Source organism: Phyllopteryx taeniolatus, unplaced genomic scaffold (assembly GCF_024500385.1).
Source record: "Phyllopteryx taeniolatus isolate TA_2022b unplaced genomic scaffold, UOR_Ptae_1.2 contig_24, whole genome shotgun sequence".
In the NCBI taxonomy this organism is placed as follows: Eukaryota; Metazoa; Chordata; class Actinopteri; order Syngnathiformes; family Syngnathidae; genus Phyllopteryx; species Phyllopteryx taeniolatus.
The window spans coordinates 2,855,355-2,873,771 of NW_026903162.1; the positions used below are offsets into that span (position 1 = coordinate 2,855,355).

General features: G+C 40.8%; 1 protein-coding gene across 1 annotated transcript in view; it reads left to right on the top strand.

The window, feature by feature from the left end:
* The window catches only part of si:ch211-186j3.6 (neural-cadherin), a 207,125-nt gene that overhangs the window by 87,897 nt on the left and 100,811 nt on the right, over positions 1-18,417 (top strand). The window contains exons 10-16 of the mRNA XM_061764771.1: positions 93-263; positions 1,013-1,185; positions 3,043-3,210; positions 5,273-5,522; positions 7,465-7,592; positions 7,678-7,864; positions 13,124-13,267. Coding sequence (XP_061620755.1) covers positions 93-263; positions 1,013-1,185; positions 3,043-3,210; positions 5,273-5,522; positions 7,465-7,592; positions 7,678-7,864; positions 13,124-13,267 — 1,221 coding nt within the window. The remainder of the gene's footprint in view (positions 1-92; positions 264-1,012; positions 1,186-3,042; positions 3,211-5,272; positions 5,523-7,464; positions 7,593-7,677; positions 7,865-13,123; positions 13,268-18,417) is intronic.

The window sequence follows — 18,417 nt, forward strand, 5'->3', positions numbered from 1 at the left end:
CAACCGATTTTTACGGTGTCAAAAAGTTCCCGCGCTGCCGCGATGCGGCAAACGACGACAAAGCCAAATGTGTTGTCGTCTGTCGTCTTTAGGGACGATTGTCACGGCCAGGAAGTTTGATCGCGAACGCCAGCGGGAGTACGCGGTGACGGTGACGGCCACCGACCAGGCCAACGACCCGCTGATTGGCATCTGCCAGCTCAACATCCTCATCGTGGACCAGAACGATAACAGCCCCAAGTTTGAGAACATCCGCTATGAGTGTGAGTTGGAGATTGAATCGGAATTTTAAAAAAAAAGAATAAAAATCATACAATTTTGAAATTTACATCGTAACATTTTTTTTTTTCCTGGGGTCCATTTGGCCCCAACAATTTAAAAATGATCATTATTGAAATTGTTGGGCCAAGTTCATCTGTCACATACTTTGTTGAATGTAAAACCTCATAAATTTGGCGACACGTTTTGATTGGACAGAAGTATTTAGGCCAGTATGCAAGGTAAAACTATTGATAAACCCCTGTAATGGATAATTTAACTGAATCCAGTCGTTTATGTACCGTGTTCATGATTATGTACGTGTACGAAGCATGGTGTTGATGCTTTATGATCCTTTCTGGTTTATGTTCTTTGCTGCCCTCTTATGACATCTAGACACAATTAAAAACTCCTTTTTGGGCAGAGTGGGCCAATTAATTATTCGCTGATTTTTTTTTCTATCCCCTTGCTTCAGATCATGCCAATCATTTTTTTCAGTTACAAATTTTAAGACTAAAACTGGATATCAGAATGAAAAAAAAAAGAAAAAAAAAGAAATAGAAACTCACGATTTTGGAGATACATATTTTCATTGGTCTGCATCAATTATCGAAAAAAAATCGTCGGGTGAAATAAAATACTTAATTCGGAGATAACTGATTCTTACCAGACTGATGAAATTTGGAAAATGAATAAAAAAATCTTAAAACACAATAAAAATGTTTGTTATGTATGTTTTTTTTTTTTTTTGTAGATTTCCTCCGGGAAGACACGATGATCGGGACCAGTTTCCTGCGAGTGGCGGCCCTCGACGACGACTTTGGGACCAATGCTGCCGTCACGTACTCCGTGTCCAGCGAGCAACCGGAGTACCTCAGGGTCAACCCGCTGACCGGCTGGGTGTTCGTCAACCAGCCCATCTCGCAGGTATGCGCGCTGAACACGAGTTGGACATTAGATACACCTGCGCACATTTGTTTTTTCAAATTGACCCTCACCAATGAAAATAAAATGATAGGGTTTTTTTTTTTTTTTATATTTAATCATATCCAAACGAAAACAAATGAGTCTTTCATGTTTTCGATAAAAAGAAACAAAACGAAAAAAATTTGGAGATATATGCTTGAAGCAGACTATATTATTTCATCACAAACTTGTAAGAGGAACATCTATATTTTGCAGTCAGATAATTTCCTTTCTCAGATACAGTACATATAGATGGTTTTCTTCCAGTATATTAAATTGCTGTATCATGATAGAATCGTAATTATTATTGTATCCTGATCATATCGTGTTGTGAGCGGTCTGAAAACGTATTTTCTCTTGCTGTAAAAGCATTGCGTCCAGAGTGCATTTGTTCCCGTGGGAAGTTGTCCCCCCCCCCCCGTTGGACATTTATCACTGTAGCCATCTCGCCGATGTGCAATTTCTTGGATTGCCGTCGCTTGTTCCGAGAGATTGCGCTCGGCGTTGATCGTCCGCGGCCGGGCCGTCGCCCTGAGGAGATGTCTGCGTTTCATTTCCACGAAGAAAAGACTCTGGCGATGACACAATCAGACGTTTCCCCGCCGCCTTTTCTTCCGCCAGACGTCTGCGCAATCAGGGAGAAAGCGTCGCTCGCTCCTCCGGGCACGGAAATGTGACGAGCGGCATCTGGCATTTGCGCTTAGCATGCCTCTCGTGTGATTTGATTGAGATGAAAACATCGCAGGGTTTCTCTGGAGCGCTTTGCCCTGGCAGTGTTAGCTTGATTAGTTAGTGTGCAAAATGTAAGAGTAGATAACTATGCTGTGGACATACTGTAATTAAAAAAAAAAAAAAAAAACACAAACACAACAAGATATCTGAATTGGAATGCGACCTGGAGATGCGAGCCAATCATTGGGCAGCATCTATTAGCGGAACTCATTTCTTTTATTTCCCAATAAATTGGTTCAGGGATAAAAACACATTTGGAGATGCATTGACATTGGAGATAAAAAGTAACAAAATAATAATAATTTAATTTTAACTTGCAAAGAAAAGACAAAAACAGCAAAAATACATATTTGACAATCAGTAGATTTTATGATTAAAAAACACATTTGGGGATCCGTGCTTTAATTGGACAGAATCAAAACAACACTTTTGTTGGATCAGAATAAAATATTACATTTGGAGATGAGATGATTAGCAAAGGTATTTAGACCAGAGCAATTTGTGAATAAAAAAACAACAACTTTGGTTTAAAAATAATATGGACAAGCCTGCTTATCATCGAAGTCAATTCGCAAAATAAATAAATAAAATTGGATTTTCTAAAAAAAGAAAATTAAAAAAAAAGTCAAAATGAGCGACATTTGTTTTCGTTTGACAGCATCAACTAATTAAAACTTTTTTTTTCTTTTTTTTTTGTGACGACAATAAAATACGACAGTTGGAGGACTTTAGCTACACTGATAAATAGTGGTTTAAAAAAAATGTCACAAGAAAATAAAATACTAAATTTGGAAATGCATGCTTTCTGTGATTTGTGTGTGCATGTTTTTTTTGTTTGTTTTTTTGTTATTGCTTTTAAACACCACCACACACAGAGAGAACTCTGATGTCCCAGCAGCTTATAAATACCAAAGTGCACCAATTATTATTTTTTTGATTGCCATTTCGCAAATCAGCCTCTTAGCCAGTCCTCGCTTAGCACTGACTCACTCCCATTTCCTACCATTTGAAAGCACACATCAATATTCAGTCTTTTCGATTATTTCATTTCTTTATTGATATAAAAAAAATTTGGGGTGACTTCAGAGGACCTACATCACCCGGGAGATCGTGGCCACGGACGGCGGGAACCGGAGCAGCTCGGTGGAGCTTGCGGTCACCATCACCAATGTGAAAAACCAACCGCCGCAGTGGGAGAAGGAAAGCTACGGCGTGGTCATACCCGAGAACACGGTGCGGGACACGCCCATCGTGGTAAGTCCACCTCTGGTCATATTCAAAAAAATATATTTAAAAAAAAAAATCTGAAGTGTAAAGAGATCTTTTCGGATATAGTGTATGTTTTATTTGTGCACAAAATGAACCACCCATCAGTTGCACACAAAATCATTGTGTTCAAAGAACGATACACACACAACATGAAATTTCACACTCAAAAAGCACCACAAAATAATTCAATACAATAAAATATTACCGTAAATTCATGTGAAGGTTTCTTAGGTAAGGTTTAAAAAAAAAAAAAATCTGTATTAATAGTACATGCATTGATGTTGGCAAAAAAGAAAAAAGGAAATCTCATGAAATGAGCAATTTATGATTTATTTTCAATAAACATGCATTGCCCTCGATGGGAACGTTGCCCCTACAAACGTGACCGCTACGAAGGCACGCCATTTAGCCGGGCTGCTACACCGCGCTGGCGTATCGAGTTTGCTCTGAAGTATGGCTGTTAGCATTGAAAGCAGCTTCGGTTGCTCCGTCTGACGCCACAGCGATGCCGCTCAACTCGTATATTGCTGGAAATATTACTTTATATTATATATTTTAAATATTGTTATATATATATATATATATATATATATATATATATATTGTATTATTTATTTTTTTTAAAACAACATTTCAGCTCAATGCGCAGCGCCACAACGGCAATACGCCCACCTCCACGCAATGTTGCGTTTTGAACGGCTTGCTTTTATGCACACACGCACACACACACTGTGTGTGTCTTGTCCACCGTTGAACCTCTTTGACTGCCTCGCCGAACCCCTGGGGTTCGATCCAACCCAGGTTGAAAACCACTGGGTTAAAGCTTTATTTTTAGCGCGCTGCAGATGTTTGCTAATCGCCATCTTTCATTATTCATCCGCACTCCCGTTTATGCATTCCCGACTAATCACGAGCGTTTTCCCAGCGTCTCTCCAAAGCAATTAAATCCATTAAAGCCGCTGATTGATATTTGCGCGGTGAGGATGGAAACAAAGCGGGCGCCGAGGGTCCTTCGCGTTGAGCCAATGGGCTCGCCCGAAACGGTAGCCCGCCGTCGGCCTGCCGCTGATGAGAAAAAGGGATACTGCACTTTTTTGCACGGAGGTGTTTTTCTTTCTTTGTGACAGTGAAAAATTCATAATTTTGTTGAAATGAGTTTGATCATGCAGATTTAGTGACTTGAAAAATTTTTTTTTTCCAAAAATGTAGTGGGCGCTGCCATATTCGTCCAACACGTGACCAGATCACCTGGATCGAGACGTCACGCGTGGGCGGCAAAGCACATTAGGCGATATTTCATCTTGGTTCGATTTCAATTTTTGCAGCGATCAAGTTGAGGCCACGCGATCGGCCCAAATGGCAGCCCTGACAGCAATGTTGCTAATGCGTCGGCCATGAAAATGGGCGCTTTCGCCGTCTTTAATCGGGCACGTTTGCCAGCCGGCGTCTCATTACGGCCCGGGGGCTTGACCAGATTCAGCGAGGTCACCGCCGTCCTGTCCAAGATGGCGTTTTTGAGCTTAATTGGAAGCGTACGATGCTGTCTTTTGCATAGCGTTCGCCTTAATTAGCGAAGCAAGGATGAGGGGGGAGCGGTGGCGACGCCTCGTGCTGTTCGATCCCGTCGGGTTTCGGCAGGTCGGAGCCTCGCCGGAGATTTACGGCCTTAATATTTTACTTGAAATTATCGCGTGCCGTAAAGCACAGGGGGCTGATCGCTTTCCGCTAAGTAGAAGAGCTGAATGTGCCAGCGGACCTCTGGGGGCGGAAATAGATTAAAAGATTTCATCTGGACCAGGGGGTACAATTTAAAACTAAAGTGACAGAGATTGCTTATTCTCGGCTGGGGTTCTGCGTGTATTGTAACCCTGAGACCACAGGGCACTGCTACGGTAGAGGTAAAATTGTTCAATTGCTTTTGAATCATGCTCATATTCAAAACTCATCGTGAGGCGGGTAAGGTTAGGAGGTTAGAGCTCGGAGTTTCGGTTTGGGTTAGGGGATTTAAAGTGATCCTACAATATGAAAATGCTCTCTCTCTTAACAGACCATCAAAGCCACCTCCCCACTGGGGGACCCCAGGGTGACGTACAATCTGGAGGACGGCATGGTCCCAGAGACCAACATGCCCGTCCGCTTCTATTTGACGCCCAACCGGGAAGACGGCTCAGCCTCCATCCTTGTGGCGGAGCCTCTGGACTACGAGACCACCCGCAACTTCATGCTGAGGGTCCGAGCCCAGAACGTGGCAGCCGTCCCGTTGGCTGCCTTTACCGCGGTCTACGTCAACATCACAGGTCAGGCTTTGCTAACCCTAACGCCCCAACCCCTTACCCCTACCCCTTTTACGATAATCTTATCATCGAATCTAAAATGATCCCCTCAACCCCAACCCGAATCCGATCCTGTAATCACATCCCCTAACTCTGAATCCCTAACCCAAGTCTGTGAACCCTAATTCTATTCCTAATTCCCTGACTCTAATGCCCAAACCTTCATTTTATTTTCTAATCCCAGTTTGTCACATTATTCCCTAACCCTAATGCTTGCTCCTTATCCTGACCTTGCTTCTTGTTGCTATTTTTTTTGACTTGAGGCAAGGATAGAAGTTCAAGTTTATTCTTGATGCTCCCTTCTCAGTGTCCCTGTGGAATCGTCTCTTCCATCGACGCGGCTTCAAGGCGGTCCGCAGTGTCACGGCTTTTGTCCACCATTGATCGCGCTGATTCAGTCACAAATGATTTTGTTTCGATGGACTGATTTTAGCAGTTACAAATATTCGGATTCAATTTCTTTCAAGCAATTAAAACAATAAAGAGATGACAATATAACAGGGGAGTTGAATGTCATAGCAGCTTGCATTGCGGCATTGTCAGGCGCTCGAAGCTAATTTCGAGGCCCGGAATTCAAAATCAAAACATCAGGTAGTCCTGCAACCGACCATATTGTATTCAAGGGATGGATTGAAGCTGTCTTCCGGTAAGGTTGACGCGACATTCTGTACCACGCGTTATGAGCTGCTGGTCGCTAGTTGCATGTTTATGCAGTCCATCTTGCTTCGGCGACGAACTGCTGCAATTGATGTTTCCTACAGAGAGAGCAATGTACTTTCCGAACCAAAGTAAATGTCAGAGCAAAACCACTTTCTGTTGGGACCAATTCTTCAATGCGACCTTGCACCATAGCAAGTTTGATGCCGGTGGAAGTCATTTTAACAATCAACCGCGGCGGCCATTGAGCAATAATAATGTGCAGTAGGCCTCCGTGTGTTGGAGTGCGCAGAATTGATTTTAGAAACGAGGTTAGCCCAGCAAACCTTTCAGGGATCGTCTCCGCGGTTCATTTATCAATAAAAACGTAAGAATCTGTGATTTGTTTTTTTATGAGCCGCAAAATGCAAATGTTGACTTTGAAATTGTGATGCAAATCCACTTATTTCAAGCCTTGGAATGTTTTGGTTCAGTAGTGGAAAGATTTTGCTCACATCGGCTCAGTCTGTGTGCTCCACCGACACTTGAAGCTGTTTTATCTTTTTCTGCTTCGTCCTATGTTGCCTCGTATTTGTCCGGAGTTCAGATGCTTTTTCATCTTCCCGCAGCCCTTAGAAGTCAGAACGACAGCCTGGCAAAGCTCTCCCTTTGGTCCGACCGCAGAGCTTGACAGTTAAGCAAGAGAATAAAAGAAGTGTCAGGACATGGTGTACTAAGGCAAGAGAAGACGCTGCGAGACTTCCTGCCATGTTCTGACCGTTAAAGTATATTTAGGTTTTGCTCTGTAATTACCAATGTATTTTCAAATGCCAGAAATAAAGGGGTTGTCGTGAATAAAAGGTCAACGTTCGCATTTGAAATGCTCTAGATAAATTATGGCGACTCATCTCAGGGCTGTATAAAGCTGAGTGTACCAACTTGCAAGTACATTTCCGTACATATAGTTTACTGGATACATTTGAACATCGTCGCTGTCGGGCGGAATCCAAAATGACTGCTTTTAAATTGCGTTCGATCGCTAATTTAATATGCTAAAAAAAAATCGCCATAGAGTGAGGGAACAGGCGGAGTTCGGCAACATTTGTCGGACAGTTGAGCTCTCACGACAGTTAACAGATTTGTTCTAAGGCTAACCTTCTCCTCTTCCTCTATTCCCTAACCCTAATCCTAGCCCCTAACCCTAGCCCTAATCGAAACATGCGTCGGGACATTTATACATTTTTCTTTTTTAATTCACCCCATTTTCCAGATGTGAATGACAACGTCCCCTTTTTTACCTCCTCCATCTATGAGGCCTCAGTCACAGAGGGCGCCCAATCAGGAACTTTGGTGTTTCAGGTGTCCGCCAATGACATGGACTTGGACCTCAATGGGAAGGTGAACCCATGCATTCAAACGCATCGACTCCGGCAACAAATACTCGTACTAAAAAATGCTCTTTGTTTTTGACGGCATCATCTAGATCGCCTACTCGCTGCTTGAGGATCGTAGCGGGGACCACCAGTATTTCCGCATCGACCCCGAACTGGGTTTCATCTACACTCAGACCGTTTTTGATCGCGAGACCAAAAGTTCGTACCTGTTGGAGGTCCAATCGGTGGACGGCTGGGAGTCTGCGAGGCCCGGCAAACACGGACAGCCCAACTCCGGTAAGAACCGGTCGACTAATTGCGGGATTGAATGCTTTGTCATGGCCTCATGCGTTAGTAGCGAAACGAGTCAGAGATCAAAGCGTATTTAAGCACACTAATTGGTTTTGAAAAAGCTTCAAAAACCTTTAAAGTGTGCAGTCTGCCAGAACACTTTGAAGGCTTTTTTTTGGGCGGGGGGAAAGGAGGACGGGGGGGGGGGCGTACACCCCCCTAATGGACTTTGCTTAAAGAATTAAAAAACACTATTGAGTCATCTTTTGGCTCGTTGAGAATAAAGAGGACTACTCGACAAATCGTGATTTGGCTCAAACATTTGCAGATGTTCCGAGTGGAAAACAACAACAACATAATATATTGTTCTTTCTTTTGTGATAATAAACAGAAGCCATAGTTTGGATGCTTCAATGCCAGGTGACGTGAATGTCCTCCGTCCGCTGTTTGTTCTTACTATCGTAATTTGTTAAAGTAGGTTGTTCAAATGAGCTTTTTGTCAGGCTTCCGGTTTGCTTAAATGTCCCGAGGGTTCGGTCATTATAGCACCACCTGTTGCTTGAGTGCTCTGCTGTTAAGAAAGGTGCTGTTTTGGCGCGACGACTGGGTTTCGGAGCCTGAAAACACAAGCAAATAAAAACAAAACACTCTGTTACTGACTCCCACCTGTTGCAGTTCAGCAACGAGACGGCAGCGAACGAGGCCGCCGAGCGACAAAGAGGAGTGGGATCTTTTGGATCTTTTTGTCGGATGGTTGCACAGCTGCGGTTTGTTTGGTCCAACGGAGGAGAGCAGATGCTCGGCCAGACGGAGGCTTGGAGAGAGGTGTTGCGATAAGGCGAGGACGGAGGAGAATATGCTTTCGGTCAACACGTTGCAGACGAGCTTCGGATCTTCTTGAAGTCCGTCTTCAAGTCTCAATGTCGAACGTGTCGTAGAATAAATAACAGCTCGCTATGAACACACGTTCACTTAAAAAAAAAAAAAAAAAGCTGATTTACATTCGCACCCCAGCAGGAAGTTCTAGTTTGTCGAGCGTAACCTTACGCATCTGGTGAGTCGGCCAGATGGAGAACAGATGACAGATCCTAACAAGCGTTAAATATTTGCTCGTTATTACATTTCAACTGTTTAAAAAAAAAATTTATTTGGACTAGTTGAAAAAGAAAAATGACAAGATTAGTGCTGGGGTGGGGGCGGGGGGGGATTTAATAACTCGACTAAAGCAACTTCAAAAATATATATATATTTTTTTTTTAGTTTATACCATACACTCAGTGCCAACATATGCAGTTTAAGGATAACAAGCCATTCCTGGTAAATCAGAATAAAATGCATGTTAGTAGTTAAAAAAAATATGAATAATTTTTTTTTGGGGGGGGGGGGGGGTGAGCAGCAATTACTTAAGTGCGCGACGAAATATCTACTGGATGATCAATTCTAAAAACATTCGATCGTGACAGCCCTAGGCAAGGAAATGGGAGCCACAATCAGTTTTGTTGCTTGCTTGCCCTTAGTTTCCCCAAGAATAAAATGTTTCTCCTGACCGTTGCCAATGAGTTTGTAAAACCTTTGTCCTCCATTGTTGCTGTTTGTTAGCGTTTCCTATTGGACTCCACAGTCTCCAGTTTGCTGCGGTAGTTTGTTTTCTTGATGCCCTTAATGTCCTCTTGAATAAAATGTGTCTCATTTTGGCTAACACGTTGGAAAAAAAACTGGTTTTCACGCCTGTGTTTGTCCTCCATCGTTGTTGTTTGCTAGCGTTTCTTATTGGAAAGGGGGCTTTAAACTCTACAGTCTCCACTTTGCTGCAAAAGTGTGTTTTCTTGCTTATCTTAGTCTCCTCCTAAATGAAATGTCTCCTTACCATGGCCACCATATTTGATGCACAGTGTGTGACCCTCCCTTTTTCCTGTTGTTGTTTGGTAGTGTTTCTTATTGGAAATAGGGCTTTACCACAGTCTCCTATTTGCTGTAACAGTCTGTTCTCTTGCTGCCCTTAGTCTCCTTTCAAATTAAATGTTTTTCCTCACCTTGGCCCATAGGTTGTTTTGACCCTCTCTTGACCCTCCGTTGTTGTTGCTTGTTCGCATTTCTTGTTTTCTTTTTGCTGCAATGGTCCATTTTCTTGCTGCCCCAAGTCTCCTTTTGAATTAAATGTGTCTCTTTACTGTGTCCAACACCTCAGGAAGGAAATACCTTGTTTTGTCACTCATTCTCCTCCAATGTTGCCCTTTGTCAGCGTTTCTTGTTCTAATTGAAAGGAGCTTTAGACTCCACAGTGTCTTCTTTCCCACAGATACGTTTTGCTGCCCTTAGTCTCCCCTTGAATCAAATGTCTCCTTTGGGTGGCCAATGTAGACCTCCTTGTGACCCTCGTTCTTGTAATCTTTCTTCTTCCCACTGAGATGTTCAATAATGCTTGTTTATCTCAGTTTCGCGCTGTACCAATGACACTACAGAAAGTGTTTTATCCAAAATAACTCCATAAACAGGTGCTTTACACGTTGTGAATGTTTGGAGTGTGAGCGGCGTGAAGGGGTCCACTCTGCGGGGGGGGCACTCCATGCTACTTTTTTGCTCGTCCTTCCCCTTCCCGCCCTCCGACATCATCTTGTTGAATTTTGTATTAATTTTTTTTGCTGTTGAACTGCAAATTAGTTAGCCGGCTGTACAGCATTTCTCTGCGCCGTGCCTTAAATAATTGATCTCCATCTCGCCGAGTGCAAATGATGCCGACGGCTGCAGCGCTATCAAAGGAGGGCCCCCCAGGGGGCGCTTTGGGCTCCGCCCCAGCCCCGAGGTTTCATGTTTTTTGGTTCGAATTTATTTGTGTATTTGTCAGGGACAGAAAAAATGCAATCTACCAGATGATAGCTTGGTAGCTCATTTCCATTTGCAGTCCTTGTGCCAGGCAGCGGCGGGATCTGTTCTTTACTTGAGTATTTCCTTTTCTGACAACTTTTTACTTTCACCCCTTACATTTGAAAAAAAAACAAAAAACAATTCTGTACTTTCTAAACCTTACTTTGTCAAGACGGACTTGTTTATGTTTTTTTTTAACCTCCATAGATGCTGTAAAAAAAAAAAAAAAAAAAAAGATGTAACTAACATGAGATCTTTGTGTCTTATGATGTAGAAAAAAAAACAGGACAATGGGAGTATTGTTTCCAAGAATGACCTCACCCTTAAACACACGCTTCTGCTTTTCAAAAAATTACCCATCTAGTCTGAAAAGCACATAAAGTACAGCTAAGGTGTGTTGTTGTTGTTTTTTGTTTTGTTTTTTTTGCATTTTTTGTAGTCTGTTCAGCTAATTTAGCATTTTTTCATTTATCTGTCTCAAAATGTTAGCTTTGAGCTAAAAGAATAGCTATAAGCTAAAAGCTATGAGAACCCTTTTTTTCTGATAGCATGAAAGTCGTGTCAATGCTAGCTAGCTAGCCTTTTGGTATGGGGGGAAAAAAAACGTTTTTTTTTTTTTTCATTTTTCGCAAAGTTATCAAAATCCGTATTGTGTATAATTGACAGTAAAAAAAAAAAGAATTTGCACTTTGTTACCTAAGTACAGGAGTTGAATCAGTACGGTACCTTTACCAGTCTTCTGTTCCTTTCTTTTATGGGTTTACATTATATGAAAATGCCGATTATCTGAAGGCAGTTTTACGAATGGGTTACTTAACAAGTTGCCTGAAAAGGAGTTTTAATGTCAGAATAATCACAGATTCTCATCTTGTCTCCGTGTTTTCCTCAACAGACAAGCGGTGGGAGACGGACGGGAATGCGGTGCAAGTTATTTTGGTGCGCGTCAGCGCGGGTGAAAACATTCGGGACTTTTTTTTTTGTGTTCAGGCTGCAAAGCGACAGATGCGTGAGGTGACAGAATAGGCACAACTACGCGCTTATAATAGTATCTTTCTTTCTGTCTTTGTGACGCTTTCGCGTTGTTGTTATTGTTGTTTTGTGTTTGGAGCTCGCAGACACGCCGTTCGTGAGCGTGTTCATCAGCGACGTCGCCATCGTCCCACGTAAGAGGTGGACGCTTCCAAGCTAAAATGTTGATGACATGAGAAAAAAAAAACATTTTTGACTAAACTTGTTTTTTTGCCTCAAGAAAAAGAGGAAGTGTGTTTGTTCGAATAAAGTCATATTTTTTATATTACTTTTAACTTTTAGAACATTTAATGTAACAATGTTTTATTAGACAAATAGTTTTGTTTTTTTTCAAAAATAAAGTAGAATTTAAAACAAAAAAAAGTTGGTATGTTCGAAGTCATTATTTTGGGAAAATAGAGTTTTATATTTATCAAGAAAAAAGGGTGGTGTTTTTTAGAAAATGGTTCAATATCATGGAAATATAGTCATATTTTTAAATGATTTTTTTCAAAAGAAAATTCAATGTAATTCTATGAACTTTTTAGAGAATGTTTCTATTAAATTGTTTTTTTTTAGGGCATAATGTTTTGAGAATAAAGTCGAAATTTTTGGGAAAGAAAGGAGTATTTTTTTTCAAAGGTTGAATATTAAGGGAAGAAAGCCTTTTTTTCAGAAAATTTAATATTCCTTCGCAAATAGTAGTAATGTCATGGGAATAAAAAAAAATTTGAAATAGAATTGTATTATTCTTAAGGCGAACGTTACATTTTTCAAGACAAGTGTAGTAACCTGACAACAATAATGTTTAGTTTTAGGGGGGGAAAAAAGTCCTTATTTTACAAAATAAATACTTCATGAATAAGGCTTGCAATCATGAGAAAAAGTCATACTTTTTCAATAACATTTTTGATATAATTTTTTTTCTATAATATGAACCAAAAAAATAATTTTTGAGAATATTTTATTTACAACGATACATAAATAGTAAAAATTAAGTTGTATTTTTTTAAAAGAAAATTGTAGTAATCTTCCAAGAATAAAATTTTATTTTTTAAAGAAAAAAAAAGGCCTTTTCAAAACTAAAGTTGTATTTTATTTTATTTTATTCAAGAAAAAGGGTGTCGTTATTGTTGATAATTAAGAACAAAGATTTAAAGAGAAATGTTTGAAGAAAGGGATATTTTTTAAATGGAAAAAAAAGTATTCATCCTATGAGAATAAAGTTGTGTTTTCAGAGAAAAAAAAGTTCCTGACTAAAGTTGTGTTTTCCCACAATATGGCAATTATCATCACAATTTGCGACTATTTGTTTTGAAGAATAAATTACTAATTGTCCAAGACTAAACGATGTCGTCGTTGTTGTTGTTGTTGTGCGTTTGTTGTTGTCAGACACGGCGTACGTCCGCGTGTTCATCAGCGACGTCAACGACAACAAGCCGGCGTTTGCCCAGACCACGTACGACGTGGACGCAGACGAGGACGCCGACGTGGGCTTTGCTGTCCTCACCGTCAGTGCCAACGACGGCGACGAAGGTGAGGACGGCGCGCCCGGGACATTACACGTGCATTAAATATGAAGTCACTATGGTACATTAGTTACATTACATTTGATGTAAATGAGATACATTAGAGGTACATAAACGTTAAATGAACAGTATATGTAGTACTTGAAAGTTGCATTAAATATGATGTATACGTAAATTACAGGTACTGTACATTATATATGAAGTGAATATGGTACATTTTAGATCCATTTAGAAATACATAAAAATCTAATTTAAACATGGTACATTACAGGTACGTAAAATATACAGGTATATTAAATATGAAGTGAATCTGGTACATTAGAGTTCAATAAATATATATTTATATACGGGTTAATAAATGATGTAAATATACATTACAGGTACATGCACCATTCAATACGGTGCATTTTCGGTACATTAAATGTAATGCAAATATAGTACCTTATAGATTATTATTATTATAAATATGGTACTTTCAACTTATATAAATATGAACTAAGACGAGGTGCGTTATGCATGGTGACAGTAGCGGTACATAAACATTCCAGTTAGTGTAAACAGTGTATATTGTAGTACCTTAGATACGTTGTACTTCCTTCAGAAGATCGGTACTTCTAGCCTGAGCCAACGCCATGAGCCGAGCATGAAATCGTCCGGGCAAAACAGTTCGATATCTCGCGCGATATTAGAAACCCAACAAGCTGCTGACCTTTTCAATCCACCTGCCTATAATAAAGCGCTAATTACGTGTCCTCGTTAAGTCCCCGAGATTTAAACTCGGTGGGCTGACTCGGCGATATTATCGCTCTGAGGGTCGAACTGCGCCACTCCTCATCCGACATCCTCGGAATTATGAAAAGATGGACTGTATAATATTGTCCCTTTTTACAACTCTGGCCGCCCACGTGTGCTCGCAGCGGTTTTCTCCGGCCCGGCGGAGTTGTCCAAATGTTAATTTGCGCCATTAGCAACGTGTCGCTGTACGCTGACAACCTCGTAAATCCACTTTAGCACCAGTTCGACTTTTTGGACATTTTCGTCACTGTTAAAAGTGGGTGGCCAAACCACGCTGACCACTAGAGTGGGCTAACTCCATTTTTTATCTTTTTGCAAGAGGGTGATTAAAAGTTTTACAGCTGCAATAAAATATGGCAGATTTATATCTCGGTGATTTGTATTGCAATGAATCTTCCGAATATTTGTCTTTACGGAAATTGTGGTCTCCCTCAGATTTAGGTATTTTGCCAAATATAATCATTTTGGACTCTCATCATCTTCAATTTCATTGGTTGGATCCCAGTCTGTAGCCTCTAGGTTGGCGGAAAGAAAAGGTGTTGGAAACAAAACAGTTTGGAGCAATAGTGGTCTAAGTCCAAACAAATCAAATCTATCAATATTTCATGACAAATAATAAATCAAATGTATTTATACTAACATGCTGATGCACTGGCACCAAATCTAAAGCATTAGTTACTTTCCAAGTCTTCTGCCAATCTCCGAACCTTACTTTCTGCGATGTCGGCCCAGTGTTACACAGATGAATAAGGAAAAGTGCACCAAAGGACTGCCACCTATAGGTCACAATTTGAACTCAACCTTGATTTAGACCGGTATTCATCTGAACCATTTGCAGAGATCATTTTCCACTTGAGACGACGTGAGTCCAGGGATGCACATGTCATAGAAACAATGAGTCCCGGCCCTGCCAAAACGAGTCTCTGCAATTTATCATCACGGAGTAGAGATGCAGTAAATCCTCCGCTATATGACGGTTGTTGCGTCGCGGTCCCGCTATATTGCAGATTTGTATTTGTACATTTGTGCAATATTTTGGTGTTATTCGTTGCTCTCAGCCTGCGACAAGAGCAAATTATTTTAGGACGATGTATTTTGCCAACAACTATCACGATAAACGATTGTATCTGTGATGGGGTTTTTTTGATGACGCTGATATATGATAAGTTATTATAGACCATTTATTATTCAATTACATTCTATTTAAGCACAATTAACTTTCAATTCTAAAGAACGTGAAGCATTTGGCATCGTAACGTAGAACAATAAAATATCTTAGATAAATGAAAAAACATTAATAAATCAGACTCTGGCTCTGTTTGCAATAATTGCACTCACTGACATAAATATTAAACATTTGGCACAGAGTTATAGAGTCTGTAACCAACTGAAGAGGCCCAAAAAAAGTTTCTTAAAGCTTGCCAAATTTGAAAAGAAAAACACCATGGATGTACTCGAAAGCATTTGGGCTTTGTCACTGTAATTAAATCAGATGATACATTTTAATATCACTGTTTCTTTTTGGCTTTGTGTGTTTGTGTGTGTGTGCAATGTGAGACTACACGCGCACACGACTCCGAGCGCCGATGTTGTAGCGATGTCGTCGCGGTCGAGCGAGCTTTTTACTCCAGCACTTAGCTCGCTTGCTCGTTAGCTCGCAGGCTAGCGAATGTAATAAACAGTTAACGTCCCCTTCGTCCTAGCTGTGCGCATCTACGGAGCGGCTTGCTTTTTCCCATTAAAAAGTGCAATATTATGAGAATAAGTTATCATTTTATTCAGGAAAACATGCATTGTGTTTTGAGATTAAAGTTGTCATTTTTTAAGTACCTCGTCAGTATTAAATTAGGCTGGTGGTCAAGTGGAGCTCTTAAACGGGGGAATCAAACAGCGCCCTGCTTGCTCCTCCTTCCGGAAAATGAGTCACCTTGATGGTAATTGTCGTGATTATCATCATTACTGTAATGAAGACAACCCTAAGTGTATCGTTGGGCACCTGGCACCAGCAAATGCCTTTTGCAACGCAAAAAGCCAAAGTTAATCATGACGAAAAAAATAAAATAAAAAATAATAATCCAAAAATCTAAAATGTCAAGATCGGTTGCCTATGTGATTTTTAGCGTATTTAGTGCTTGTTAAGATGCAAATGTGACAACTTGCAGCACGAGCGAGGCTGCTGTGCAGAAATCGAACATCTGTATTGCACTAAAAACGCTAGCCACCGCCTGGGACGTCATTATCAGTAAAATCAATAACATTTCACAGAGTCAGGCAGAACCCGTAAGCTCCTTACTACTGCTGCTGCCCGCGACTCTTTTTCTTTTTTTGTTTGTTTGTTTGTTTGTTGGTTGGCAGAAAGCTGGAATGAATTCTCTCCGTAAACAAGTGGAGTCTCGTTAAATGCCACATCCAGTCAATACTTGCACTCAAAAAGGTCTCGTTATAGCCTCCGTGCTAGCCAGAGTCAGTCCAAAACACCTGCGGACAAACTAGATCTACTATACAGCACTCTGTAAGTACAGTACAGCTTGCATGAATACATTACATTAGGTAAGTCGGGTAGGCTTCATGTCACAGTTTGTTTGAAACCAAGGGGGTTAAAGGTTAGGGGATAAAGGATATTATATTAATTATGGGTCGGGTTATCAGTTGGTTGGAAGAAGTGTTGGAGTAAGACATTGATGTTGACGGTATGATATCCCCGAGCAAAAATATTGCGGTTTTACTGTATCGGGGGATTGCAATGACAGCTCAAAAATGTACTGTAGTGTCGGAGGAATTCCCAGCATGCCCAGCAGCTTTGTAGCTGTAAAGTGTTGTAAAAATGCTGTGTTCTCGTTAGTTAGTCAGCGAGTAGTGTTTTGAAATGTTTGGGTAGATACGCACACACGCTTACATGATGAGATATCAATTAACCAAAAGTGAATTTAAATTCAATATCATACAAATTTAAAAGTTTCAGTCAATTAGAGACTGTGACCGTTCACATCACTGTGAGAAAGTCAGCAAAGTGAACGACTACACGAGAAGTTTAAATTTATGAACGTGTCATTTACTTACTATTGGGCATAGGTTTTGTGTATACAGTATATCAAACGCTCCCTCTTTATTATCGATCTCACATGGTTGCCATAAATTGCATGAGTGTTTGTGTGTGTTTGTCGTAAAGTGTCTCGTCGAGGGAAATGAAAAAGTCTTTTGAAACGAGTCCACCTGGGAGACGAGAAAAAAAACAAAACAAAACATCATTTATTTGATTTTGTTTGTTTGGACCACAGCGTCCCTGCGCGGCCGCCGTCCTTGAGCTCCTCGCACTTATTTACGACTATTCAAGCCATGCAGACAATTAGAGAAAGGAGGAGGGGGCGGAGAGGGAATACGTCAACAGGAGTCAAGAGAGGTTGCGATTGTGCGTTTCCCCCGACGTCTCGTTTAGAAAGCCAACAGACAGCCGCTACGAAATGGGTGGTTGTTGCGGCTAATTGCATGCAGTTGATTAGTGTAAAATACACTTTCTAGCAAATCCAAATTCAAAAGTTGAGCTTGCGAGTGCACAAATAAACAATAAATACAAGTTGAAATATTACAAGTCATGCTTTTAGTGTCGGCACGGTGGGCGACTGGTTAGCACATCTGCCTCACAGTTCAGGGACCGGGGTTCAAATCACGGCCCTGTCTGTGTGGAGTTTGCATGTTCTCCCCGTGCCTGTGTGGCTTTTCTATTAACACACATAATATATTTTGGGTGAAAACGAAAGGTGTTGATGTTTCACACATCGGTAGACGTGAAGTGACACCGCCAACCGCTGTGTCGCCAATCTGCGCCATTCGCAATTAAGACAACGTTTTCCGCTTCGTTAAACCCAGGAAGGCCAATTACGTGTTCAGGAATCATGGCTCCGTAGTCGCGTATGGGAATGATAATGGCACTAATCAGAATTATGTGACAGGAGGACACAATCGGAAGCCATGCGCACAGGGATGTAGCCATCATTTCACAAGTGGGGGGGGGGAACAAAACTGTCAAAGTCTGGTTGAGGTATACCCGATGACAGTAGAACGTAAGTACACAGATAATTAAAGACTGCCAGCGGCAAATTTGAAATTTCAAAATCCTTCGAAGCCCACCAAAGCCGCAACTCGCGAGATTAGAATTCATCATTTCCAAATATATTATACAATATAGTAGTTTTTTCCTTGCCAATATCAGTGTATGTGAACATGGAAATATTGCACTCAATCACAGCTTCATAATTTATATTTATAAAAAAAAAAAAAAAAAGCCCACTTACTAATTGTCATAAATTGACGTTTAAGAGTTTTACTCAACATACTTTGTTTTTTTTGTTTTTTTTTTGGGGG